The sequence below is a fragment of the Stegostoma tigrinum genome, chromosome 19 (assembly GCF_030684315.1).
Source record: "Stegostoma tigrinum isolate sSteTig4 chromosome 19, sSteTig4.hap1, whole genome shotgun sequence".
NCBI classification, from domain to species: Eukaryota; Metazoa; Chordata; class Chondrichthyes; order Orectolobiformes; family Stegostomatidae; genus Stegostoma; species Stegostoma tigrinum.
Genome location: NC_081372.1, coordinates 148,934 through 174,416, shown reverse-complemented (window position 1 = coordinate 174,416; position 25,483 = coordinate 148,934). Strand labels below are relative to the sequence as shown.

At 44.8% G+C, this 25,483-nt stretch overlaps 1 protein-coding gene across 1 annotated transcript in view; it reads right to left on the bottom strand.

The window, feature by feature from the left end:
• Positions 1-25,127, bottom strand: part of ahcy (adenosylhomocysteinase) — a 70,711-nt gene extending 45,584 nt beyond the window's left edge. Inside the window, exons 1-2 of the mRNA XM_048550495.1 lie at positions 24,911-25,127; positions 17,758-17,833 (exon numbers count right to left, since the gene is read on the bottom strand). Of these exons, the coding sequence (XP_048406452.1) occupies positions 17,758-17,833; positions 24,911-25,045 (211 nt within the window). The 5' untranslated portion in view covers positions 25,046-25,127. The remainder of the gene's footprint in view (positions 1-17,757; positions 17,834-24,910) is intronic.
• Between the last annotated feature and the right edge of the window lie 356 nt (positions 25,128-25,483).

The following is a 25,483-nucleotide window of genomic DNA, read 5'->3' as shown; positions in this document are numbered from 1 at the left end:
AACAATGCTTTTCAGTGCACGCTCAGTTAAAAATCAGCCTGCAGTAGACTTTCCAGGACATTTTCCTCACCTGCTGCACTTTCTAAAAGCAATATCATAACACCACTACATTGCAATTTGTGGATGTCACAGAAGATGCCATACATCACACGGGTGAAACAGGGATCAAAAACATGTTACACATCTAACAAGTTAGACCATCACTGAAGTACAAACTCTCAGCAAAGAACTACTCACAATTTTGTATGTGCCATGTTAACACGTTGTAAGTTACATTTTTGACTAGCTCTGACATTTAAATGTAAATAACGAGATATCTACAGATGATATTCATCCAACATTCTGCTAACAAGCAGAACTGCATCAGGCTGGCAGTTCCACAATGCTGATGATTCAACTTAAAATTGCACCAGTCACAATATAGCATTACTTCAGGCAAACAAATGAAGACTTAATCACAAAAATATAATGGAACGGAGTGGATCAAAAAGGCTAAACTTATGGGTGCAGGAATCCAATTTAGCAAAAGCTGTTCACTATTAAAAATAAAAAAAAATCCATGACTAGCATTAAAGTGCAACAGTGGGACAGTCAGAAGGTGTGATGTACACAGTTCCTTGAAAGTTGCCACCCAGGTTGACAGGGCTGTTAAGAAGGCACACAGCGTTTTAGCTTTTATTAATAGAGGGATCGAGTTCCGGAACCAAGAGGTTATGGTGAAGCTGTACAAAGCTCTGGTGCGGCCGCACTTGGAGTATTGTGTACAGTTCTGGTCACCGCATTATAAGAAGGATGTGGAAGCTTTGGAAAGGATGCAGAGGAGATTTACTAGGACGTTGCCTGGTCTGGAGGGAAGGTCTTACGAGGAAAGGCTGAGGGACTTGAGGCTGTTTTCATTAGAGAGAAGGAGGTTGAGAGGTGACTTAATTGAAACATATAAAATAATCAGAGGATTAGATAGGGTGGATAGGGAGAGCCTTTTCCCTAGGATGGTGATGGCGAGCAGGAGGGGGCATCGCTTTAAATTGAGGGGTGAAAGATATAGGACAGATGTCAGAGGTAGTTTCTTTACTCAGAGAGTAGTAAGGGAATGGAACGCTTTGCCTGCAATGGTAGTAGATTCGCCAACTTTAGGTACATTTAAGTCGTCATTGGACAAGCATATGGACGTAGATGGAATAGTGTAGGTTAGATGGGCTTCAGATCGGTATGATAGGTCAGCACAACATCGAGGGCCGAAGGGCCTGTACTGTGCTGTAATGTTCTATGTTCTAAATTCATTTGAACAATTACAGATTCCACAACACATCCATCAACAATACCTTATATAAACATTAGCATTTGTCTGTCTTACGGGACAATGGCCTTCACCTAGACTGTGCATCAGTATTCATTTCTGGATTAACATTGTCTGTTGTGGCTGAAGAGGCTGGTTCATGAATGGCATTCCCTTCCTCAGCTGCTACAGATGAGTAGCACCAGCAAGAGGTTATCCTGCACTATCTGATCATTTCTTCTGTTCTTTGGTTTTTCTGCACACTTCCTTATTGTTCATCTCCAGGTACTGATTATTGTTGTTTGAACTCACTTCAAGAAAAAACAGCTGAAATAACAGGATATTTTTGCAGTATAAAATTATGTTGTTTTTGAAGCAGTGAGATTGCTACAGTATCAATTCAGAGCTATACTAGATTCTTTTTGAATTAAGAAGCTGCCTGATGATGACCTGCATCATGTTGACCTGAATGGATGAGCTGCAGTCTGCTAAATACTGGTGGAAGCAGTGCGGGCAGAACAAGCAAACAGACTGGGAACAGGTACTTGCAATTAAGTCCATATATGGAAAATTAAAGTCTTTTAAAAGTAATAGCAAAAATTTAAAGCCAACATATTCCTCAGGGCAAATAGAATTTCAGCAGGCCAGGGAACTCTGGATTGTTAAGGGATATCATGAGTTGGATAAAGAAGGAAGCATATGTTAGTAATGCGAAGGCAAAAGCAAGGGAAACATCTATAAGTATAGAATGTAGGTCGATACTTAGAAAATAAATTTGGAGGGCAAAGAGTGGCCACAAAATATCTGTGGCAGACAGGACTTAGGAAAACAAGACATTCCTAAACATATTAAGAGCAACAGGATTACCAAGGTAAGAGTGGAACCTATCAGAGACTAAAGGCGTAATCTGGGCATCCAGCCAGACGACGTGGAGAGGTCATAAATGAATATTTCTCATCTGTATTTACAGAGGAGAAAGATATCATAGCTGGGGATTGCAGTCGGGATAGTGAGGCTCTAAGAGTACATTTAGATTAATAATGGGTTGTATTATGTGTTTTACCAGGCATAAAGGTGCATAAATGCCAGATTCCTGATGAGCTGTTTCCCAGGCTGCTATAGGAGGCAAGTTTTACCTCTACTGACCTTTCATCTGATGAGTTTCATCAATTTCTGTTTCTGTTTCAGATTGCCAGCATCTGCAGTTGTGTTTTTCTGGCCACATATGAAGTGCCTCTTAACTGGAAGAGGATTAATGCAGTTGTTTTTTCTCCCCAAGGGCAGCAAGGATAGGTCCAGTAAGTACAGACCAGTGAGTCTTCCTCAATCTGAAAAGTAACTGTTGATCTCTCTCCCTTTGCTGTTACACCTGCCGAGCTTTTCTAGCAATTTCTGCTTTTGTTTCCGATTTACAGCATCTGCTGTTCTTGTGGTTTTTGTGTGAAAAGACAGGGATTGATCAGCATTAGTATCTAGTCTGATTAATTTAATTCAGTTTTTTGAAAAGGTAACTAAATATATTGATGAGGGTGTTGTAATTGATGCAGTGTACACGGGCCTCACCAAGTCCTTCAACAAGGTCCCACAGGGAAGGTTGGTTTGAAAGTTAAGAGGCTGTGGGTTCCAAGGCAAGTTGTGAAACTGGATCCAAAATTAGCCTGAAATAGGAAGTGAAGGTTGATGGTGGAGGATTTTTTTGTAATTGGAAACCTGTGACCAGTGGTGTACCAAAGAGATCAGTGCTAAGAGGCTTGATGATTACTATGTACATTAATGACTTGGGTGTAAACATAAAAGATGTAATTGGTAGGTGTGCACATGACACAAAAATCAGTAGTGTTGATAGGGAGGAGGATGGTCTCAGGATACAGTCTGATGCCAATACATCTTGGAAGGTCGAATAAAGATTTACGCAATGAATGGTAGCTCCCCAGGAAGCGCTGAGGGAAAAAGGGACCTTGGTATGTAAGTCCCTAGATACTGAAGACACCAGCACAAGTAGACTAGGTGGTGAAGGCCTATGAGATGCTTGCCTTCATTAACCACAGCACAGAATACAGGAGCAAGGGAGTCTCGTTACAACTTTATAAAACATTGGTTAAGCTACAGATAGAATACCGTGTGCATTCCTGGTCACCACACTATCAGGATGCATTGCAGAGGGTGCAGGGGTGATTTACCAGGAGGCTTGGGGGTGAATGAAATTAGATTGAGGTATACAAAATTATGAGAGGCATACAGCAAGTTGTGACACACTCTTCACCTTGGCAGACATGTCTAAGGCCAGAGGGCATAAATTTAAATGGAGGAATAAGTGGTTTGGAGAGGATTGCCAGAGGATGGTAGAGATACGGAGTTCACTGTTTAAGCTGGTGGTGCAGCAAGGTATGTTCGCAACATTTAAGAAGCACCTGGACAAGCACTTAAATTGCCAGAGCATAGATGGCCATAGACCAAGTGCAGGTAAACAGGATTAGTACACTTTGATGTTCGTTGCATGACATAGATTTGGTTGACCAAAGGGCCTGTTTCGATGCTGTATGATTCTTTGACTGAAGAACGCCCAACGCTCAACAAAGCATCTCGTCTTTGCTAAAATCTGAAGAATCATAGAATCCCTAGCGTGGAAACAGCGCCTTCAGCACAATAAGTCCACACTGAACCTCAGGGCATCCCATCCAGAGCCGTTCCCCTGTGACCCACCTAATACACACCCTCTAACTCCCTGAACACTACGGGCAATTTAGCATGGCCAATCCACCTAACCTGCATGTCTTTGGGCTGTATCTCTTTGCTCCCTGCCTATCCATGTAGCTGTCCAGATACATCTTAAAAGACACTATTGTGCCTGCATCTACCACCTCCGCTGGCAACGCGTTCCAGGCACCCACCACCCTCTGCGTAAAGAACTTTCCATGCATATCTCCCATAAACTTTCCTCCTCTCACCCTGAACTCATGACCCCTAGTAATTGAGTCCCCCACTCTGGGGAAAAAGCTTCTTGGTATCCATCCTGTCTATACCCCTCATGATTTTGTAGACCTCAATTAGGCCACCCCCATCTCCGTCTTTCTAATGAATATAACCCTAATCTATTCAACCTTTCTTCGTAGCTAGTGCCCTCCATACCAGGCAACATCCTGGTGAACCTCCTCTGCACCCTCTCCAAAGCATCCACATCCTTTTGGTAATGTGACGACCAGAACTGTACGCAGTACTCCAAATGTGGCCGAACCAAAGTCTTATACAACTGTAACATGACCTGCCAACTCTTGTACTTAATACACTGTCCGAAGAAGGAAAGCATGCTGTATGCCTTCTTGACCACTCTATCGACCTGCGTTGCTACCTTCAGGTAACAGTGGACCTGAACACCCAGATCTCTCTGTACATCAATTTTCCCCAGGACTTTTTCCATTACTGTATAGTTCGCTCTTAAATTAGATCTTCCAAAGTGCAGACCACAGGGAAAATGCACAAACTCCACACAGACAGTCACCTGAGGCTGGAATCAAACCCAGGTCCCTGGCACTGTGAGGCAGCAGTGCTAACCACTGTGCCACCCTGCTGCCCCAATGAACTGAGAACTTTGTTGCCTTGTTTAAGAAGGGTAGCAGGGATAATCCAAGTAATTATCGACCGGTGAGCCTGATGTCAGTGGTAGGGAAGCTGCTGGAAAAGATACTGAGGGATAGGATATATTCCCATTTGGAAGAAAATGGGCTTATCATTGATAGGTGATATGGTTTTGTGCAGGGAAGGTCATATCTTACCAACTTAATAGAATTCTTTGGGGGCGTGACAAAGTTGATTGATGAGGGAAAGGCTGTAGATGTCATATACATGGACTTCAGTAAGGCATTTGATAAGGTTCCCCATGGCAGGCTGATGGAGAAAGTGAAGTCACATGGGGTCCAGGGTGAAGAAAGATAACAAAGTGTGAAGCTGGATGAACACAGCAGGCCAAGCAGCATCTCAGGAGCACAAAAGCTGACGTTTTGGGCCTAGACCCTTCAGAGGAAGCGCATCGACCTCTACATCACCGAGGCCAAGCAGCAACTCTCCGACACCACCTCCTACCGCCGCCTTGATCATGACCCCACCCTTGAGCACCAAACCATCATCTCCAATACCATCCATGACCTCATCACCTCAGCGGACCTCCCACCCACAGCCTCCAACCTTATTGTTCCCCAACCCTGCACGGCCCGTTTTTATCTCCTTCCCAAAATCCACAAACCTGCCTGCCCTGGTCGACCCATTGTCTCAGCCTGTTCCTGCCCCACCGAACTCATCTCCACCTATCTGGACTCCATCTTCTCCCATTTGGTGCAGGAACTCCCTACCTACGTCCGTGACACCACACATGCCCTCCACCCCCTCCAGATCTTCAAATTCCCTGGCCGCCAACACCTCATTTTCACCATGGACATCCAGTCCCTATACACCTGTATTCCTCATGCAGATGACCTCAAGGCCCTCCGCTTCTTCCTGTCCCGCAGGCCCGACCAGTCCCCCTCCACCGACACCCTCATCCGCCTAGCTGAACTCGTCCTCACCCTCAACAACTTCTCTTTCCATTCCTCTCACTTCCTACAGACAAAGGGGGTGGCCATGGGTATCTGCATGGGCCCAAGCTATGCCTGCCTCTTTGTAGGTCACGTGGAACAGTCCCTCTTCTGCACCTACACTGGCCCCAAACCCCACCTCTTCCTCCTTTACATTGATGACTATCGGTGCCGCCTCTTGCTCCCCAGAGGAGCTCGAACAGTTCATCCACTTCACCAACACCTTCCACCCCAACCTCAAGTTCACCTGGGCCATCTCCAACACATCCCTCGCTTTCCTGGACCTCTCAGTCTCCATCTCAGGTAACCAGCTAGAAACTGATGTCCATTTCAAGCCCACTGACTCCCACAGCTACCTAGAATACACCTCCTCCCACCCACCCTCCTGCAAAAATTCCATCCCCTATTCCCAATTCCTCTGCCACTGCCCCCAGGATGAGGCATTCCACTCCCACACATCCCAGATGTCCGCATTCTTCAAGGACCGCAACTTTCCCCCCGCAGTGATCGAGAATGCCCTTGACTGCGTCTCCCGCATTTCCCGCAACACATCCCTCACACTCCACCCCCCGCCACAACCGCCCCAAGAGAATCCCCCTCGTTCTTACATACCACCCCATGAACCTCCGGATACAACACATCATCCTCCGACACTTCCGCCATCTAAAATCCGACCCCACCACCCAAACTATTTTTCCATCCCCACCCTTGTCTGCCTTCTGGAGAGACCACTCTCTCTGTGACTCCCTTGTCTGCTCCACACTCCCCTCCAACCCCACCACACCCGGCACCTTCCCATGCAACTGCAGCAAGTGTTACATTTGCCCCCACACTTCCACCCTTACCCCCATCCCAGGCCCCAAGATGACTTTCCACATTAAGCAGAGGTTCACCTGCACATCTGCCAATGTGGTATACTGTGTCCACTGTACCCGGTGTGGCTTCCTCTACATTGGGGAAACCAAGCGGAGGTTTGGGGACCTCTTTGCAGAACACCTCAGCTCGGTTCACAGTAAACAACTGCACCTCCCAGTCGCGAGCCATTTTAACTCCCCCTCCCATTCCTCAGATGACATGTCCATCATGGGCCTCCTGCAGTGCCACAATGATGCACCCGAAGGTTGCAGGAACAGCAACTCATATTCCTCTTGGGAACCCTGCAGCCCAATGGTATCAACGTTGACTTCACAAGCTTCAAAATCTCCCCTTTCCCCACCACATCCCAAAACCAGCCCAGCCTATCCCCACCTCCCTAACCTGTTCTTCCTCTCATCTATCCCTTCCTCCCACCTCAAGCCGCACCGCCATTTCCTACCTACTAACCTCATCCCGCCTCCTTGACCTGTCCGTCTTCCCTGGACTGACCTATCCCCTCCCTACCTCCCCTTCTTTTCTGTCCATCTTCGGCCCGCCTCCCCCTCTCTCCCTATTTATTCCAGAACCCTGTCCCCATCCCCCTCGGTCCAGGGTGAGCTTGCTAGATGGATAAAAAACTGGCTAGACAACAGGAGACAGTAGTAGTGGAAGGGGGTTTCTCAAATTGGAGACTTGTGACCAGTGGTGTTCCACAGGGACCTGTGCTGGGACCACTGTTGTTTGTGATATAGGTAAATGATCTGGAGGAAGGAATATGTGGTCTGATAGGCGGTGATTTGCAGATGACACGAAGATTGGTGGAGCAGCAGATAGTGAAGGGGACTGTCAGAGATTAGAGCAAAATATAGACAGAGAGTTGAGCAGATAAATGGCAGATGGAGTTCATCCAGGCTAATGCGAGGTGACGCATTTTGGAAGATCCGATTCAAGAGCGATCTATACAGTAAATGAAAAAGTCCTGGGGAAAACTGATGTACAGAGAGATCTGGGTGTTCAGGTCCACTGTTACCTGAAGGTAGCAACGCAGGTCGATAGCGTGGTCAAGGCGGCATACGGCATGCTTTCCTTCATCGGACGGGGTATTGAGTACAAGAGTTGGCAGGTCATATTACAGTTGTATAAGACTTTGGTTTGGCCACATTTGGAGTACTGTGTACAGTTCTGGTCGCCACATTACCAAAAGGATGTGGATGCTTTGGAGAGGGTGCAGAGGAGGTTCACCAGGATGTTGCCTGGTCTACAAAGATGCTAGCTACGAAGAGAGGTTGAGTAGATTAGGCTTTATTTTATCTACCTTTTTTTAAAAGAATAAGTGCATTTGAAATAATAACAACGAACCCTGGTGTGACTTGCCTTTGTCCTCAATAACAGCCTGTCAAGTAAATCGATAATCTTTCCATTCTAATTGGGTGTTTACGAAAGCTTGTGGGATGTAGGCGTGATTATTTTTAGTTAGTAGTTTAGGGAATGTGGAAGTCACTGATTAGGCCAATAACCGTCACCTAGCTTTAACTGCCCGAAGGCTGTTAAGCGCAATCACGTTGCTATGGGTTTGGAGTCACATAGAGGCTAAATGAGGTAAGGGCAGTAGACGTCTTTCCTGAAAGGACATCAGTAAATCAGGGAGAGTGCCAGGGAGACTCAGCAGGGCTGGCAGCACCTGCAGAGGGGAAAAAGCAGAAACACATCTTGGTCTGAAATGAAAATAACTGAGAAACTGGTACTTATGCTAATAACAGGGTCGAGGTGGGGGGTAAAGGACTCAAATAAAAAACTCAAATAATATAACAGGCTAACAAAGAGACTGATGTTTAGTTGAGAGAGATAAATGTAGGGTGTAATGAGAAGTGTAAATAATTGAAAATGGGTTGGTTGCGCTGGGTATAAGCCATGCAAGCCAAGACCTGGCAGGTGGCAGGGAGAGTGTGACAGAGTTGCAAACACAAGAGGAAGGTGGAGCGTGTTTGCATTCTGACATTGTTAAACTCATTGTTTAATTTGAAAGGCTGTGACATATGTATCAAGATGAGGTGGTGTGCCTCCAGCTTGCATCAAGCCTCGCTACAGCAGTGCAGCAGGTTGAAGACAAATGCTGGCATGGGAACACAGACAGCTGGAAGCTCAGGCTCATTTTCACACATGGAGTGCAGGTGTCAGCAGTCATCCACTCTGTATTTTGTCTCCCCATTGTATCGGAGACCAGATTGTGAGCAGCGAATACAATAGACTAAATTGAACAAAGTTCAAATAAATCAGCTTCACCTGGACTGTGTGCCTGGGGTCTTAAATAGTGACGATGGAGGAGGTAACCTGCTACTAAACCAGACGGGCTTTTACACATATGAGACAGTGACTGCATGGTAATTATTAGGCTGGCATTTCATTCTATATTTTTATTCAATTCAGATATAATTATCTGCCATGGTAGGAATGTGTGTCACCCTGGGGCTTCTGGATTACCACTACATCACCATGTTTCCTGAATTAGCACACTTTTCCCGATTAAGTCTAACAGTTCACAATCGGCTAAAGGGCAGAAAGCACAGTAGTTACAGAACTACTTCCTTTCGACCATACTAGGGGGAACACATTCTGGGGCTCCCTGAGGTTGGGGTTATAATCACTGCTTCATTTGATACATTTCAATGAAATAGATGTGTGGACATACGATTAATAATATTCAGGGCATAATTTCAAAGTTTGCAGATAACGTCAAATGCAGTAATCAATGAAATGGATAACAGCAATTCAGGAAGGCAAACTGGTGAACTAGGCAGACCGAGTTCAAGAGACAGAGAAGGGAATGGCAGCACCAGATGTATTCAGAAATTCTTGTCAGTGGCAACACATTTTAGAAACAGAATAGGCTCTTCAGACCATTGAATCAGTACATATTTAGTGGTACAATCTACACTAGTCCCACATTCCCGCACTAGGCTCATAGCCTTGAACGTGATGACATTTCAAGTGCTCATCCAAGTACTTTTTCCAGAGTTGAGGTTTCCGGCCTCAACAATTCTCCGCGACAGTGCATTCTAGACCCTTACCACCCTCTAAGTAAAAGTGGTTTTCCTCAGATCCACATCACATCTTCATCTTAAAATTACATCCCCTTGTTTTGATATTCATTCGTGGGACATGGGAATTGCTGGCTGGCCAGTGTTCATTGCTCATCCTTAGCTGTGTGGTTTCTCGCCCATTTCAGACAGCAGTTGTGAGTCAATCAGGTTGTTGGGATTCTGGAGTCATACAGAAGCTAGACCAGGAGAGGAATTGCAATTTTCCTTCCCTGAAGGACGTTAATGAGTTAGAGGGGTTCTTCCAACAATCAACAGCCATCTGTTGATTCTTAATTTCAGGTTTTTAATTAAATTAAATTCAAGCCTGGGTCGCTAGAGCATGAGGAAAACTGAGTTTCTGGATTAATAGTCTAGCAACAATAGAAAATAGAACTATAAAGCACAGGGACATGCACTTTGGCCCATGATGCTGTAACGAACATGATGCCGAATGAAACTAATCCCTTCCGTCTGGCCTTGGTCCATGTGCCTCCATTGCTTGCATACTCACATGCTTACGCCCCTACCATATCTGCCTCCACCACCACCTCTGACAGCGCCTTCCAAACTCCTACCACTCAGTAAAATATACGTGTCCCTCCCATCTCCTTTGAACTTTCCCCCTTTCACCTTAAATGGATGTCTCCTAGTTTTCACAATTTCAACTCTGGAAAAAATATTCTGACCATCAACTTATCATTGCATTACAGCACTAAACCATTGTCCCAGCTCTGCCCTTCAAAAACAGGGGACATTCTGTTCAACATCTTCATGCCCCTCAATCTTACACATCTTGGTCAGACATCCACTCTACATTCTCTGCTATAAAGAAAACACCCCGACGCCCATAAACAGAGCTGCATCAGAACAGTACTTAGACAAGCCACAACACATTGCAGCAACCCGGAACTATGCAAAGCAGAACAGGAGTACCTATACAGAGTCTTCCAAAGGAATGGATTTCCGAAAAGCACAATGTGCCATTACCTCTGAGACGGGCCACAACAGGAAGACACACCACGGCCAGACTCACTAATCACCCTACAATACATCAAGCAGATGTTGCTAGCAGGGCGACAAAACGTTTGTAACCAAACCCATCAGCTCAGCGAGCGTGTCTACAACCTCAAAGTTAATTTTCTTTAAGTTCAGGACCATAGTTTCTGAATTAATTGCGTCACTCCCTATCTTAATCAAGAATTCTACCATACAATGGTCATGCTTCCCCAAAGGGTCTTATACCACAATGGTGCTGCTTAATCCTCTCCTACAATGTTGCTAATTGTTACTATCACTAAATCCCCAACCATCAACATCCTGGGGGTTATCACTGAGCAAAAACTAAACTGGACTCACGACATAAACACAGTGGTTGCAAGAGCAGATCAGAGGCTAGGAATACTGCGGCGGGTAACTCACCTCCTGACTCCCCGAAGCCTGTCCACCATCTACAAGGCGCAAGTAAGGAGTGTGATGGAATACTCCTCACTTGCCTGGATGAGTGCAGCTCCATCAACACTCAAGAAGTTTGACTCCATCCAGGGCAAAGCAGCCACTTGATTGTCACTATATCCATAAGCATCCACTCCCTCCACCATTGACACTTGTACTATCTACAAGAAATTCACTAAAGATCTTCAGTCAGCACTTTCCAAACCCATAACTGCTTCCACTTAGAAGGACAACAGCAGAAGATATAGAGGAATACCACCACCTTCAAGTCCTCCTCCAAGCCACTCACCAAACTAATTTGGCAATATATTGCTATTCCTTCACTGACACTGGGTCAAAATCCTAGAATTCACACCCTAATGGCCCACAGTAGGGGGACTGCAGCAGTTCAAAAAGGCAGCACGCCACCACCTTCTCAAACGTAACCAGGTATGGACGCATTTCAGCCTATCAAGACCACACTGCCAAAAATATATTACTATCTCCATAGAAACTGGAGCGTGGCAATTTCAATGTTGGTAGGTCTGATGCAGGTGATGGCGAAGCACAGGCCTTGAGGCTGTAAAGTAGCAGATGCAGTGATAGTGACACCATTGCATTGATGGGGCCAGCACAGGTGGCATTAGTGAGCCAGGCTCAAGATTCGTGGCAGCAGCAAGGGTGATGTGAACATTTTATTTTCCATTTGTTTCTCTCTTTAATTTGCACTGTTGTTTTTAATTCTAATGCTGTATTCAAAGATGGTGCCAGGTAGTGGTGATTCTGTACACTTTCCATTGTACTCCTATACTTTTGCACTCGGGTACACCTAACAGTAAAATCTAATCTAGTCTCACTTTCCTGCACCAGGCCCATAACCTTGAATATTATGACCTCTTCAAGTGCCCATGAAAGTACTTTTTAAAAGGTTAGAAGGTTTCCTATCTGAACTGGCCTCCCGAGAAGTTCCTTCTAGACCTCTGTCACCCTCTGGTTGGGAATCTTTTTCCTCAAAACCCCCTCTTAAACCTTTGAAATAAAAGCCTTTCCCTTCAAAAATTAGGACTCCTCGTTGTTGGCCCTTCTTAGAAAGGAGACATCTACCTGCCCATTGTCACTCGTAATCTTATACACCTCTCATGTTCACCACCCCCAATCTTCTGTTTTTCTATTCATTTGTGGGATGTGGGCATTACTGGATGGCCAGCATTTATGTCTTCTGTACAGAGTAATTCTACAAACCTGCGTCTTCCAGAGGTCCCAGCTATTCAGTCGGTCAGACAACATCTGGACAACAGTACTGAAGCAAAGCACTTCCCAAACAATTACAACGCCGGCAACTACCCATCTGATATGGCAAGTCAAAACATTGCCAGTTCATAAAAAGGTCAAATCCAAACTGACTACTTTCTTATCAATCTGTTCAGAGAAGTATTATACACCACCGGGGCAGCTGAGACTTGAACCAGGGCCTCCTGGCCCAAAGGCAGGCACGCTACTAAATCAGTATCATAAGAGCCACTTATCTGCTTAACAATATTTTCTAATCAACCTGTTCAGAGATGTCATTGCGTACCACAGGAGCAAGTGGGGCTTGAACCCATACCTCAAGGATCAGAAGCAAGGACACTACCACAATTTCACATGAACCCCAATGCCCCAGAATAGTCTCAATTAGCAAATTGCTATTAAGCTGCATTTACTTAATAATAACTTGCTCTAAGACATTAAGTGTGGGTTCCATCTAGCCCACTCAGCTCCTGACCTCATTATTCCCTTCTTTCAAATACAGGCTCAACAAGTGAATTCCAGAGGTGAAGCAAAAGTTATTGCCCTTGACATTAAGGCCACATTTGGCCAAGAAAGGCATCAAGGCGGCTAAGCAAAATTCAAGTCAAAAGGAGTCAGGAGAAAATTCCCCACTGTTTGGAGCTCGTTTTCCTCTCGGCCAAACAACAGATTTCCAGGAGTTCCTGAGTATAATGCCCCAGGCACCATCTTTAGTTGCTTCACCAATGACTTCTCTCCATCAGAACGGTAGAAGTGGTGAAGATGATTACAATAACTGCACTATGTTCAGCACCATTCATGTCTCCTCAAATACTGAAGCAGTTAATTACCAAATGCAGCAAGATCTGGACATTATTCAGCCTCAGATTGTTACCATTGACTGATACAGAATTGGACCAGCCAGACAAATACTGTGGCACAGGAGCAGGTCAGAGGCTGGGAATTCTGCAGCAAGTAACTCACCTAACTCCTCAAAGCACAAGTCAGGAATCTGATGGAATACTCTTCAACCTGGTAGCTCCAACAACATTCAGGAGTATCGACATTATATATAACAAAACAGCTTTGACTGGCACCACAGCACAAAGATTTGCTTCCTCCACCACCAATGCACAGCTGTATGAATGTAACATCTACCACCTGCACTGCAGTAACTCACCAAGGCTCCATCTCTACCCAATAGAAAGACAAGGGCAGAGGCACGGAAATAGCCCCCAGCTGCAAACTCCCCTCAAGTCACACACAGTTTCTTGACTTGAAAGCATATTGCCAAAGTTTATTGTTGCTGTCCAAGCATCTAAGCTTATGGACTTCAGTGGCTGATGACAACAGCTCACCACTACCATCCAAAGGGGCAATAAATACGACCCAGACAGAGATGACCATATCACACAAATCAAGTTTACAAAAGGTTTAAGTTATTAGCAGAAGAACCAAAGGTGAGGAAACTTTTATTTTAAAACAAGTGTGATTGTGCACTCTAGATTACACAAAATGTGGTAAAAGCAGATTTGATTGCAACTTTAAACATAGATAGCAAGATTTAAAAAGGATAAAGCTAGAGTTGTGGGTAAATGGTTATGAAGTGGACCTAATTGGATGACATTTGCTGGATAATCTTGACGTGAAGTTGTGTCAATAACCATTACAGGATTATCAATCAGGTTTACGACGTGCACTGGAAGCTGCATAAATTAACCCGCACAGAAAGAACAACACACACTCGGTTTAACGGGGGGAGAAAAGTGAGATACCCATTCACTGTTTCATTTATCAAGGCAAAGCCTTGGCTAATAAGAGTTAATCTGCATGGTTTAAACTATAACCAAATCCTGGTTGTTAATTGTCAATGTTAATGGGTATATTCTCCATGGCAATACGTCTACCCATCAGACCCCACTTGCAGACTAATCGGCACTTTCCTCATAGTATAAATGTTGCTTTCTCTGCACATTGATATTGTTGGGAATTGTCCTGATGAATAGAAAATTAAGTTGTGACAAAACACAACCTTTCTCAACAATGCTTAAATTCTGTACTATCAAACAAACAGATCCAGTGGACTGAGTGCACTCCTCCTGTGATTAGTAAGGAAGTGGTGGTGGCTACACACGCTGAACATTAGTGGAGCAGAAAATCCTCAGTCGACGAAGTTCCAAGCTGACAGTTGATGTTATTGCTACTTTGGTGGGTAATCTATACTCGACCCATCACCCTGCCCTCTCCAAATGGTTGCAAGAAAGCAAATGGTCAAGTTTAAATGGCTAAACACTATACCTTATTACTTTAAAATCAAAAGTTACCAAGTGTGCTTTAGTGACCTCCCAGTGATTAGTGCTACATGTGCCCATGCCATCCAATGGTGATCTGTGTCCTATTTATCATACTTAGCATACAAGATAGGAAGTATAAGGGTAAAACATCCCCAGTAGGGAACAAAGCTGCAGGCTAACATCTATTGGAGTATATTCCACTGTGGAGAAAAATATGAAAAAAAAATGATGGGCAAAGAGAACTCAGGAGAGGTTATTAAAGTCTCCAGCACAGACACAAAATAGGACAGAGTACTTGGAAAGGGTTAGAAATCAAACTTCAAGCACATTTGATAAATGAGTGACAATGAGAAGTGGGATGGCCAATACAGGACTGAAGGTGTTATATCTGAACGCACGCAGTACAAGGAATAAGATAAATGAGCTTGTGGTGCAGATCAAAATCGGCAGGTATGATATGGTGGGCATAACAGAGAAATAGCAGCAAAGGGATCAGGACTGGGAGCTGAAAATCCAAAGATATACATCTCATCAAAAAGATAGACAGGTAGGCAGAGGAGGTGGTGTTGCCTTGTCAGCAAGAAATGAAATTAAATCAATAGTAAGAAACCGAGTAGTGCCAGATGGTGCCAGAATCTGTGGGGGTAGAGTTGAGGAACTGCAGAGGTAATAAATCATAGTTGGAATTATGCACAGGACTCCAAACAGTAGTCAGGAGCTGGGGCGCAAGGTAAACCTCTTCTATCTCCTGGTGTGTAAGAAAGGCACAGTTATAGAGATCATGGGGGATTTCAAAATGCAGGTGGACTGGGAAAATCAGTTTGGTAGTGGATTGCAAGAAAAGGAGTTTGGGGAATGTCTACGAGATGGCTTTTTGGAGCAGCTTATGGAGAAGCCCACCAGGGAACAGGCAATACTGGATTTAGTGTTGTGCAATGAGGTAGACTTGATAAGGGAGCTTAAGGCGAAGAAATCCTTGTGAGGCAGTGATCATAATATGATTGAATTTAGTCTGCAATTTGAGGGGAGAAAATAGAATCAGAGGTAACAGTATTACAGCTGAATAAAGGTGACTACAGAGAAATGAGGGAGGAGCTGGGCAGAATTAACCAGAAGAGCAGGAAAGGCAATGGAACAGCAATGGCAGGGGTTTCTAGGAGTAATTCAGGAAACACGGCAAAAATTCATCCCTAGGAAAAGAAGCACGATACAGGGAGGATGAGGTAACCAAAGCTGACTAGGGAAGTCAGGGATAGCATAACAGCAAAAGAGAAAGCATACAATGTGGTGAAGGAAACCAGAGGATTGGGAAGCCTACAAAGACCAAGAGGGCAACAAAAAAAGAAATAAGGAGGGAGAAGATTAAATATGAGGGTAAGCTGGCCAGTAATATAGAGGAGGACTGTAAGAGTTTCTTTAGACATCTAAAGGGCAAAAGAAAGGCAGAAGAGAGGCAGAAGTGGACAATAGACTGCTGGAAAATGACACTGGAGAGATAGTAGTGAGGAACAAGAAAGTGGCTGAGGAAGTGAATAATTACTTTGCGTCAATCTTTACAGTGGAAGACACAAATAGCCCAAAGATTTGAGAGAACCGGGGGCAGAGCTACATATGGTGCCATGATCAAGGAGAAGGTGCTAGAAAAACTGAGTGACCTTAAGGTGGATAAATCACCAGGACCAGTTGGACTAGAGCCCAGAGTTTTGAAGGAGATAGCTGAAGAGATAGGGGGGGCGTTAGTGATCTTTCAGAAATTGCTAAAGTCACGGAGGGTTCCTGAGTACTGAAAAATCGCTAACATGACACCCCTATTTAAAAAGAGAGTGAGGCAAAAGACTGAAAGGGCCCTTGGTGTTTTAGGCAAGGTACTAGCATGGATAGAAGATTGGCTGTATGGCAGAAAGCAGAGAGTGGGGTTAAAAGGGTCTTTCTCAGGATGGCAGCTGGTGACAAGTGGTGTTCCACAAGTGTCAGTGTTGGGATCACAACTTTTCACTTTATACATTAATAGTATCGACGTAGAAACTGAAGGCATTCTGGCTAAATTTGTAGATGGTACAAAGATAGGTCGAGGGACAGGGAGAATTGAAGATGTGGCGAGTCTGCAGAAGGATTTGGACAGGTTAGGAGAGTTGGCAAAGTAGTGGCAGATGGAGGACAACATGGAGAAGTGGGAGGTCATGCATTTTGGTAAGAGAAGAGGTATGGGCTATTTTTTAAATGGGAAGAAAATTCACAAGTTTAAAGTGCAAAGAAACTTGGGAGTTCCAGTCCAGGATTCTCTCAAGATAAACTTGCAGGTTGAGTAAATAGTCAGGAAGGTAAATGCAACTTTGGCATTTATTTTGAGAAGAATTGAATATAAAAGCAGGGATGTAGTTCTGAGGCTCTAAAAGGCTGTGGTCAGGCCACATTTGGAGTATTGTGTGCAGTTTTGGGCCCCATATCTCAGGAAGGACGTACTGGCCCTGCAGCAGGTTCAGAGGAGATGCATGACAATGGTCCCCGGGATGAAAAGCTTAACTTACGAGGAACATTTGAGGACTTTGGGACTATATTCATTGGAGTTTAGAAGGATGAGGGGGAATCTAATTGAAACTTACAGAATACTGAATGGCTTGGGCTGAGTGGATGCTGGGAAGACACTTCCATTGGTAGGAGAGAGTAGGACCTGAGGGCATGGGCTTAGAGTAGAGGGAAGATCTTTTAGAGCAGAGATAAGGAGAAACTTCTTCAGCCAGAGAGTGGTGAATCTATGGAATTCACTGCTGAAGGCCGTGGAGGCCAGGTCATTGAGTATATTTAAGACGGAGACAGGCAGGTTCTTGATTATCAAGGGGATCAAGGGTTATGGGGGAAAAAGCGGGAGAATGTGGTTGAGAAACGTATAAGCCATTTTTGAATGGAGGAGGAGACTCACAGGCTGTATGGCCTAACTTCTGCTCCTATGTCTTATGGTCTTATAATTGTATTATTGTACTGACCAGGAACTCCAGCTTTGGCAACTGCTGCAGCTGCGTGATCCTGAGTAGAAAAAATATTGCAGCTCGACCACTGGACCTGAAATGAGATCAAGGTTTAGTTGCGATAACAATGAGGACTTCAACCTGCATTTGTCAATCGCACATGGCAAAGGAGAAAATAAACAATAACTACTCATCCATTGACCAAAGCAGGATTCAATTAAGCAATTAAACATCTCAAACTGAAAGTTCATGTCTCAGAACAAAAATTCCTCAGCATGTGCACTTGAAGATCTATTTAAAACTATGAATGAAAGCCAATGCTTATACATGCTAATGACAATAAAGCATTATAGACTCAGCAGATCTGGCAGCATCATTGAGACAGAAACACAGTTAACATTTCAAGTACAATCTGAATTATTTCAGATTTCCAACATCCACAATACTAACTTGTAATTTGCTTGTAATTTGTCTTCAAACATTAAAGGACACCGTGAAAGGGTACAAGAGCAGAGGGACCCAGTAGTATGAGTACACAAATCGTTCAAAGGCAGCATGACACGGTGAGAGAGTGGCTAATAAAGGTACATAGGATCCTGCACTCCATAAATAAAACCAGAGTACAAAAGCACTGAAGTTGCACTAAAGGTTTAAAAACACCACTGGTTGGGCCTGAACTTGACTGATTTGTCCAAATTCAGGGATCAATCTTAAGAAAAGTTGAAGGGTCTGAAGAGACTGAAGGAAATATTTACCAGGATGGCTTATGGATAAAACAGAAGAAATAGGAGATGACAATTTGGCCTGTTGAGCCTTTTCTGACACTCTGAAACAGTGTCTGGCTTCAGCTCAAGAGAAAGAAACATGCGTTTAGATTTAAAAGGCATCAAGGTGAATGTAGAGAAAGCAGGAACATGGCATATGGATCAATTATGATCTAATGAATGGCGCAGCAAGTTGAAGGGGCAAATACCTACTCCTGCTAACTGTTCTCCTTGGGGAGGTGGTGGTTGAGGGGAGATTTGATAGAGGTTTTCAATTCCGTAAGTATCTGTTAGAGCTCGTAGGGAGAAACTCATAGGTTTAAAAAAAAGAGGGCACAGACTTAAACTGTCAAGCAAAGCAAGGATCCCAATCAGAAACTTCAAATTTCCTGCTCCTCCGATGCTGCCTGGCCTGCTGTGTTCCTCCTGCTCCACACCGTTAACTATAAGGGTGATAGGATAAATAACTTTCTCATAATGTAATTAGGGTACGGAATACATGACCTGGAAAAACCATGGAATAAGGTTCAATTGAGGCATACAAGATGTTATTGGACAATTATCTGGATAGAAAAGATGTGCAGCAATACCAGGAAAAGGCAGAAGATTAGCTGATGTTCATGAACCTCAGCCAGAAAATTGTTCAAGGTCAAAAATCACATGACACCAGGGTACAGTCCAACAAGTTTAATTGAAAAACACAAGCTTTTGAAGTCTTAGTCCTCTTCAGATATTAATGAGAAAGGGAGTATAAGGCATAGAATTTATAAGTAAAAGATCAAAGGTCACACCACTGATGAGGATGTACCAAACAAACCTAAGATGCTACTAAATCTTTAATCAGTTGGAAGATTTTAACTAATGCGTATATGTAAATACCTGAATTCATTTGAAATCACTGTCCTGAGTAAACTAAAGGTTTGATCAGCGTAAAGAAGTGATTACATTTTAGGTCAGAAAATGCCTCACTGACTGACAGTCTAGAGGTTGTGTGCTTTTGAACAAAATAGAAGGCATCCAAACATACAAATTCATGCCACATATTCACGGGCGAGAGGGAGAGGGAGGGGGAGCGGGGGAGGAGGGAGAGAGGGGGAGCGGGAGAGAGGAGAGAGAGGGAGCGCGGGGGAAGAGGGGGAGCGGGCGTATAGAGTGTGAGTGCACGTGGTGTGTCTGGGAGGGACACCAAGTCTGTGCGCGCGCGTGTGCTTGAACGAATGCATGCGTATGGAGGAGATCTGTGTGAGAAACAGACACTGATTGAGGATATGTGTGTACACGTGCCTCTGCAAGACATGTCAGATCTTTGCCGTGGACACTACCATCACATGTGTGAACGCCACCCACCACATGCATGGCAGATATTCATGTGACTCGGCCAATGCTGTCTATCTCATACACTACAGGCAAGGATGCCCCAAGGCATGAGAAATTCACAAAACCATGCAGACACTACAACAATGAATAAATGGACACTGTGCAACAATCGCCAAACAGGCTTGGTCCCTCCCAGTGGAGGAGCAATTCAAGGGTCAAGGACATTTGGCCTCAGATCTTTGGGTAAACGTTCTCCAAGGCAAAACTCGGGACACACAACAACGTAGTTGCCAAGCAGAAGCTGATTGCCAAATTTCAGTAAGCACAAGAACTGCCTCAACAGGGATTGTGGGTTCACGTCACACTGCAGGTGACACCAGCACACATGCATGGGCGTACACATACACACACACACATGCACACACACACATGCACACACATGCACACCCCCACACAGACACTCTCCCTTCCCGGCATGCGCAGATAACCCCCTCACACCCTTCACCTCCTCCCCACCTCTCTCACACACACTCTGCCTCCACACTTCACACACGCCCAACCTCGCACGCACTCACCCTTGTCCCTCTCCCCTCGTACGGAGGCACTCACCTCCCCCTCCCCGCACCCCCTACACACGCGCACATACAACCCCTCACCCTCGCCCCCACCTCTCTCTCACACACCCTCGCGCCCCCTCTCTCTCTCACACACCCTCGCGCCCCCTCTCTCTCTCACACACCCTCGCACCCCCTTCCCCCTCACACACACTCGCGCCCCCCCTCCCCCTCACACACACTCGCGCCCCCCCCCACACACCCTCGCGCCCCCCCTTCTCTCTCACAGACCCTCGCGCCCTCCCACCTCTCTCATACACACACACACTCCCCTGCTCTCTCACACGCACACCCTCCCCCCGCCTCTCACACAGACCCAGGCCCTCTCCCCGACGCTCACACACACACCCCCCCCTCTCCCACACACACGCACACACCCTCTTCCCCGCATCTCTCTCTCACACACACACACACCCTCTTCCCCCCATCTCTCTCACACACACACACACACACACACACACACACACCCTCTTCCCCCCATCTCTCTCTCACACACACACCCTCTTCCCGCCATCTCTCTCTCTCACACACATTTTTGGATTAGGAATATTCCACAGCACAACATTGTGGGCCGAAGGGCCTGTACTGTGCTGTACTTTTCTATGTTCTATGTTCTAACTGCGCATCCCTATCAGGCATAAGAGTAAAACAGGAAAGGTGGCTCAACCATGGCTAACAAGGAAATTTCGGAGGTAGTGTTAACGCCAGAGAGGAGGCATATAAACTGGCCAGAAAAAAGCAGCAAACCTGAGGATGGGAGAAATTTAACATTCAACAGAGGACAAAGGGTTGAATTTGGAAGGGGAATACAGAATATGAAAGTGGGCTTGCAGAAAACAAAAATTGTCTGCAAAAGCTTCATAGATAATGTGAAGAGAAAGAGACTGGTGAAGACAAATGTAGGTCTCCGGTAGTTATAATCAGGTGAATTGAAAGAGACGGAAGGCCAGCTGAACACCTTGGATCTGTCTTCACCAAAGAGGCAAAAAAAAATCTTCAGCAAACGTTAGGCCACGGTGGGTCAAGCACGAAAGAGGAACTGAAGGAGATCCTTATTAGTCAGGAAATGGTATTGGGGAAATTGATAGGACTAAAACCCAACTATCCCCAGGATCTGAGATAACAAAGCATAGAGCTGGATGAACACAGCGGGCCAAGCAGTGTCAGAGGAAAAGGAAAGGTGACATTTCGGGTCTGTCCCCGTCTTCAGAAATCTTTCTGAAGAAGGGTCCAGACCCGAAATGTCAGCCTTCCTGCTCCTCTGACGCTGCTTGGCCTGCTGTGTTCATCCAGCTCCACACCTTGTTATCTCAGATTCTCCAGCATCGGCAATTCCTACTATCTCTATCCCCAGGGCCTGATGCTCTGCATCCTTGAGTACTCAAAGAAGTGGCCCTAGAAATAGCAGACGCATCAGTAATCGTTTTCAAGCATTCTGTAGAATCTGGAAAAATTCTGATGGACAGGATGGCAGCTAGTGCAACAGCACTCTTTCAAAACAAAAGGAGGGAGAGAGAAAAAGGAGACTTGTAGGCTGGTTAGTCTGACATCGGTGGTAGGGAAAATGTTGGAGTCAAATATTAAGGATGTAATAACTGAGCATTTGGAAAGCAGTGACAGAATTGGTCCAAGTCAGCATGGATTCACTAAGAGAAATCATGCTTGATAAATCTTCTGGAACTTTTTGAGGTTGTGACCAGTAGAGACGATAAGGGTGAAACAGTTGATAGCATATCTGGACCTTCACAAATCTTTTGACAAGGTTCCACACAAGGGATTAGTAAGGAAAATTGAAGCTCTTGATGTCTGAGGTAATGCATTTTTGATAGAGAATGGTTTGGCAGACAGTAAGCATTGAGTTGGAATAAAAAGGCCCTTTTCGGAGTGGCAGGCAGCGACAAGTGGGGTGCTGCAGGGTTCAGTGTTGGGAAGCCAGCTATTCACAGTATACATTAACAATTTGGACAAAAGAATTGAATGCAATATCTCAGTTTGCAAACAACACTTAGCTAGATGGCAGTGTGTGCTCAGTGTGCTAAGAGGCTGCAGGGTGATTTGGACAGACGAGCTGAGCGGACAAATATTTGGCAAATACAATATACTGTGGATAAATGTGAGGTTATCCACTTTGGTTGCAAAAACCAGAAGGCAGATTATTATCTGAACAGTGGCAGTTTAGGAAAAGGTGAGGTGTAACAAGATCCAGGTGATATGGTGGAATGGTCGCTGAACATCGCCATGCAGGCGCAGCAGGCAGCAAGGAAAGCTAATGTTACACTGGCCTTCGTTGCGAGGGGATGAGTGTATTGGAGTGAGGATGTCTTGTTGCAGTTGTACAGAGCCTTGGTGAGGCCACACCTTGAGTATTGGGTGCAGTTTTGGTCTCCTGGTCTGTGGAAGGACATTCTTGCTATTGAGGGAGTTCAGCAAAGGTTCACGAGACTGATTCCTGGAAAGGCAGGACTGACATATGAGGAAAGACTGGATTGACCAGGCTTGTACTCACTGGAATTTAGAAGAATGAGGGGGGGATCTCTGAGAAATATATAAAATCCTCACAGGGCTGGACAGGCTAGATGCGGGAAGAATGTTTCTCGATGTTGGGGAAGTACAAAGTTAAGGGTCACAATGTAAGAATAAGGGGTAAGCCATTCTGGACTGAGATGAGGAAGAACTTGTTCACTCAGAGTCGTGAATCTGTGCAGGTAAAGGGATCAAGATGTATGGAGAGAAAGTGGGACTGCAATACTGAGATCACACAAACAGTCAACCTCCTGCACCTATTTTCTACACTTCAGGTAAAAAGTACCCAACCACGGCTAACAGAAGAAATTAAAGATGGTATTTGTTTCAAAGAGGAGTCATATAAAGTTGCTAGAAAAAGTCATAACCTTGAGGATTGGGAGCAGTTTAGAATTCAGCAGAGGACGACCAAGGCGTTGATTCAGAGCGGGGGAAAGGAACATAAAAGTGGACTGTAATAGTTTCTATAAATATATAAACAGAAAATGTTTAGAAGTCTGAAACAGGAGAATTGAAAATGGAGAAGGAAAAAGGACAATAACTAAATTACTTCTGTTCTTTATTCACAGAAGAGGATACAATTTACTTCCCAGAAATATTCAAGGAAGCAAGGATCCATTAGGAAGGAGGAATTTAAACAAATTAGTATTATTGAGAAATGGAGAAATGAATCACAGTGAAAGCTGATACATGCCTGAGCCCTGATAATCTACACCGAAGGCAACTACAGGTGGTGTTCATGGAAATAGCAGATGTAATCTTTGCATTCTGGAGACCAGTTACTTCATCCTGGAGACCAGTTACTAGTGGTGTACTGCAAGGCTCAGTGTTGGGTCCACTGTTGTTTGTCAGTTTTACAAAAGACCTGGATGAGGGTGTAGAAGGATGAGTTAGTAAATTTGCAGATGACACTAAGGTTGGTGGAGTTGTGGATAATGATGAAGGATGCTGTAGGTTGCAGAGAGAAATAGATAAGCTGCAGAGCTGGGCTGAGAGGTGGCAAATGGAGTTTAATGCAGACAAGTGTGAGGTGATGCACTTTGGTAGGAGTAACCGGAAGGCAAAGTACAGGGCTAATGGTAAGATTCTTGGTAGTGTAGATGAGCAGAGGGATCTCGGTGTCCATGTACACAGTTCCTTGAAAGTTGCCACCCAGGTTGACAGGGCTGTTAAGGCGGCGTACAGTGTTTTAGCTTTTATTAATAGAGGGATTGAGTTCCGGAACGAAGAGGTTATGCTGCAGCTGTACAAAACTCTGGTGCATCCGCACTTGGGAGAATTGTGTACAGTTCTGGTCACTGCATTATAAGAAGGATGTGGAAGCTTTGGAAAGGGTGCAGAGGAGATTTACTAGGATGTTGCCTGGTATGGAGGGAAGGTCTTACGAGGAAAGGCTGAGGGACTTGAGGCTGTTTTCATTAGAGAGAAGAAGGTTGAGAGGTGACTTAATTGAAACATATAAAATAATCAGAGGGTTAGATAGGGTGGATAGGGAGAGCCTTTTTCCTAGGATGGCGACAGCGAGCAGGAGGGGGCATAGCTTTAAATTGAAGGGTGAAAGATATAGGACAAATGTCAGAGGTAGTTTCTTTACTCGGAGAGTAGTAAGGGAATGGAACGCTTTGCCTGCAATGGTAGTAGATTCGCCAACTTTAGGTACATTTAAGTCGTCATTGGACAAGCATATGGACATACATGGAATAGCGTAGGTTAGGTGGGCTTGAGATCGGTACGACAGGTCGGCACAACATCGAGGGCCGAAGGGCCTGTACTGTGCTGTAATGTTCTGTGTTCATTCTTAGAAATTTCCAAGGATCAGCTGATCAAAGTTCAGTAAAATGGAGGTGAGCTGTTCCCTGAGAGTTAATTTACATTCTAAACCAATGCAGAACTCAGCTGAGACACATTTTGTCAATTAAGACATTTTTGGCGTACAATTTATGCTGACATTACCTCTGCTCCAAGTGCAGTCAAGGTTTCAATTAATACAGCAGTTTGAAGAGTCATATGGAGGCAGCCTGCGATCCGGGCTCCTTTCAGCGGCTTAGAATCCGCATGCATCTTCCTCATCATCAATAAACCAGGCATCTCATTCTCTGCAATCTCAATGGCCTTACGACCCCATTCAGCCAACGTGATGTCAGCTGTAATGCAAAGAAACAAGATTCACACAGAATCAATATGTACAGGTAAGCTGGCAATCCAGAGAACCAACCTCATGCCAGGTTCAAATCATAAAGTGAGAGTTTGTGCAATTCAAAATTTACAATAAGACTTCTGGAAGTGAAAGCTCTTCTCAGTAAGAGTACCATGAAACCAACTGTCAAAAATTCCATCTGGTTCACAGATGATGTACAAAAGTACAAGAAAACTGGCAGCCTTACCTGGTCTAGCCTCCATATGGTTTCTGATCTATAGAAATACGGTTCACTCAAACAGTCAGCAAGTCACTCAGTTGTACAAAGCTGCTGCAGTGCAGTCAAATAATTAAAACAGATTGCATGATATTGACAGGGAAGCAAAACA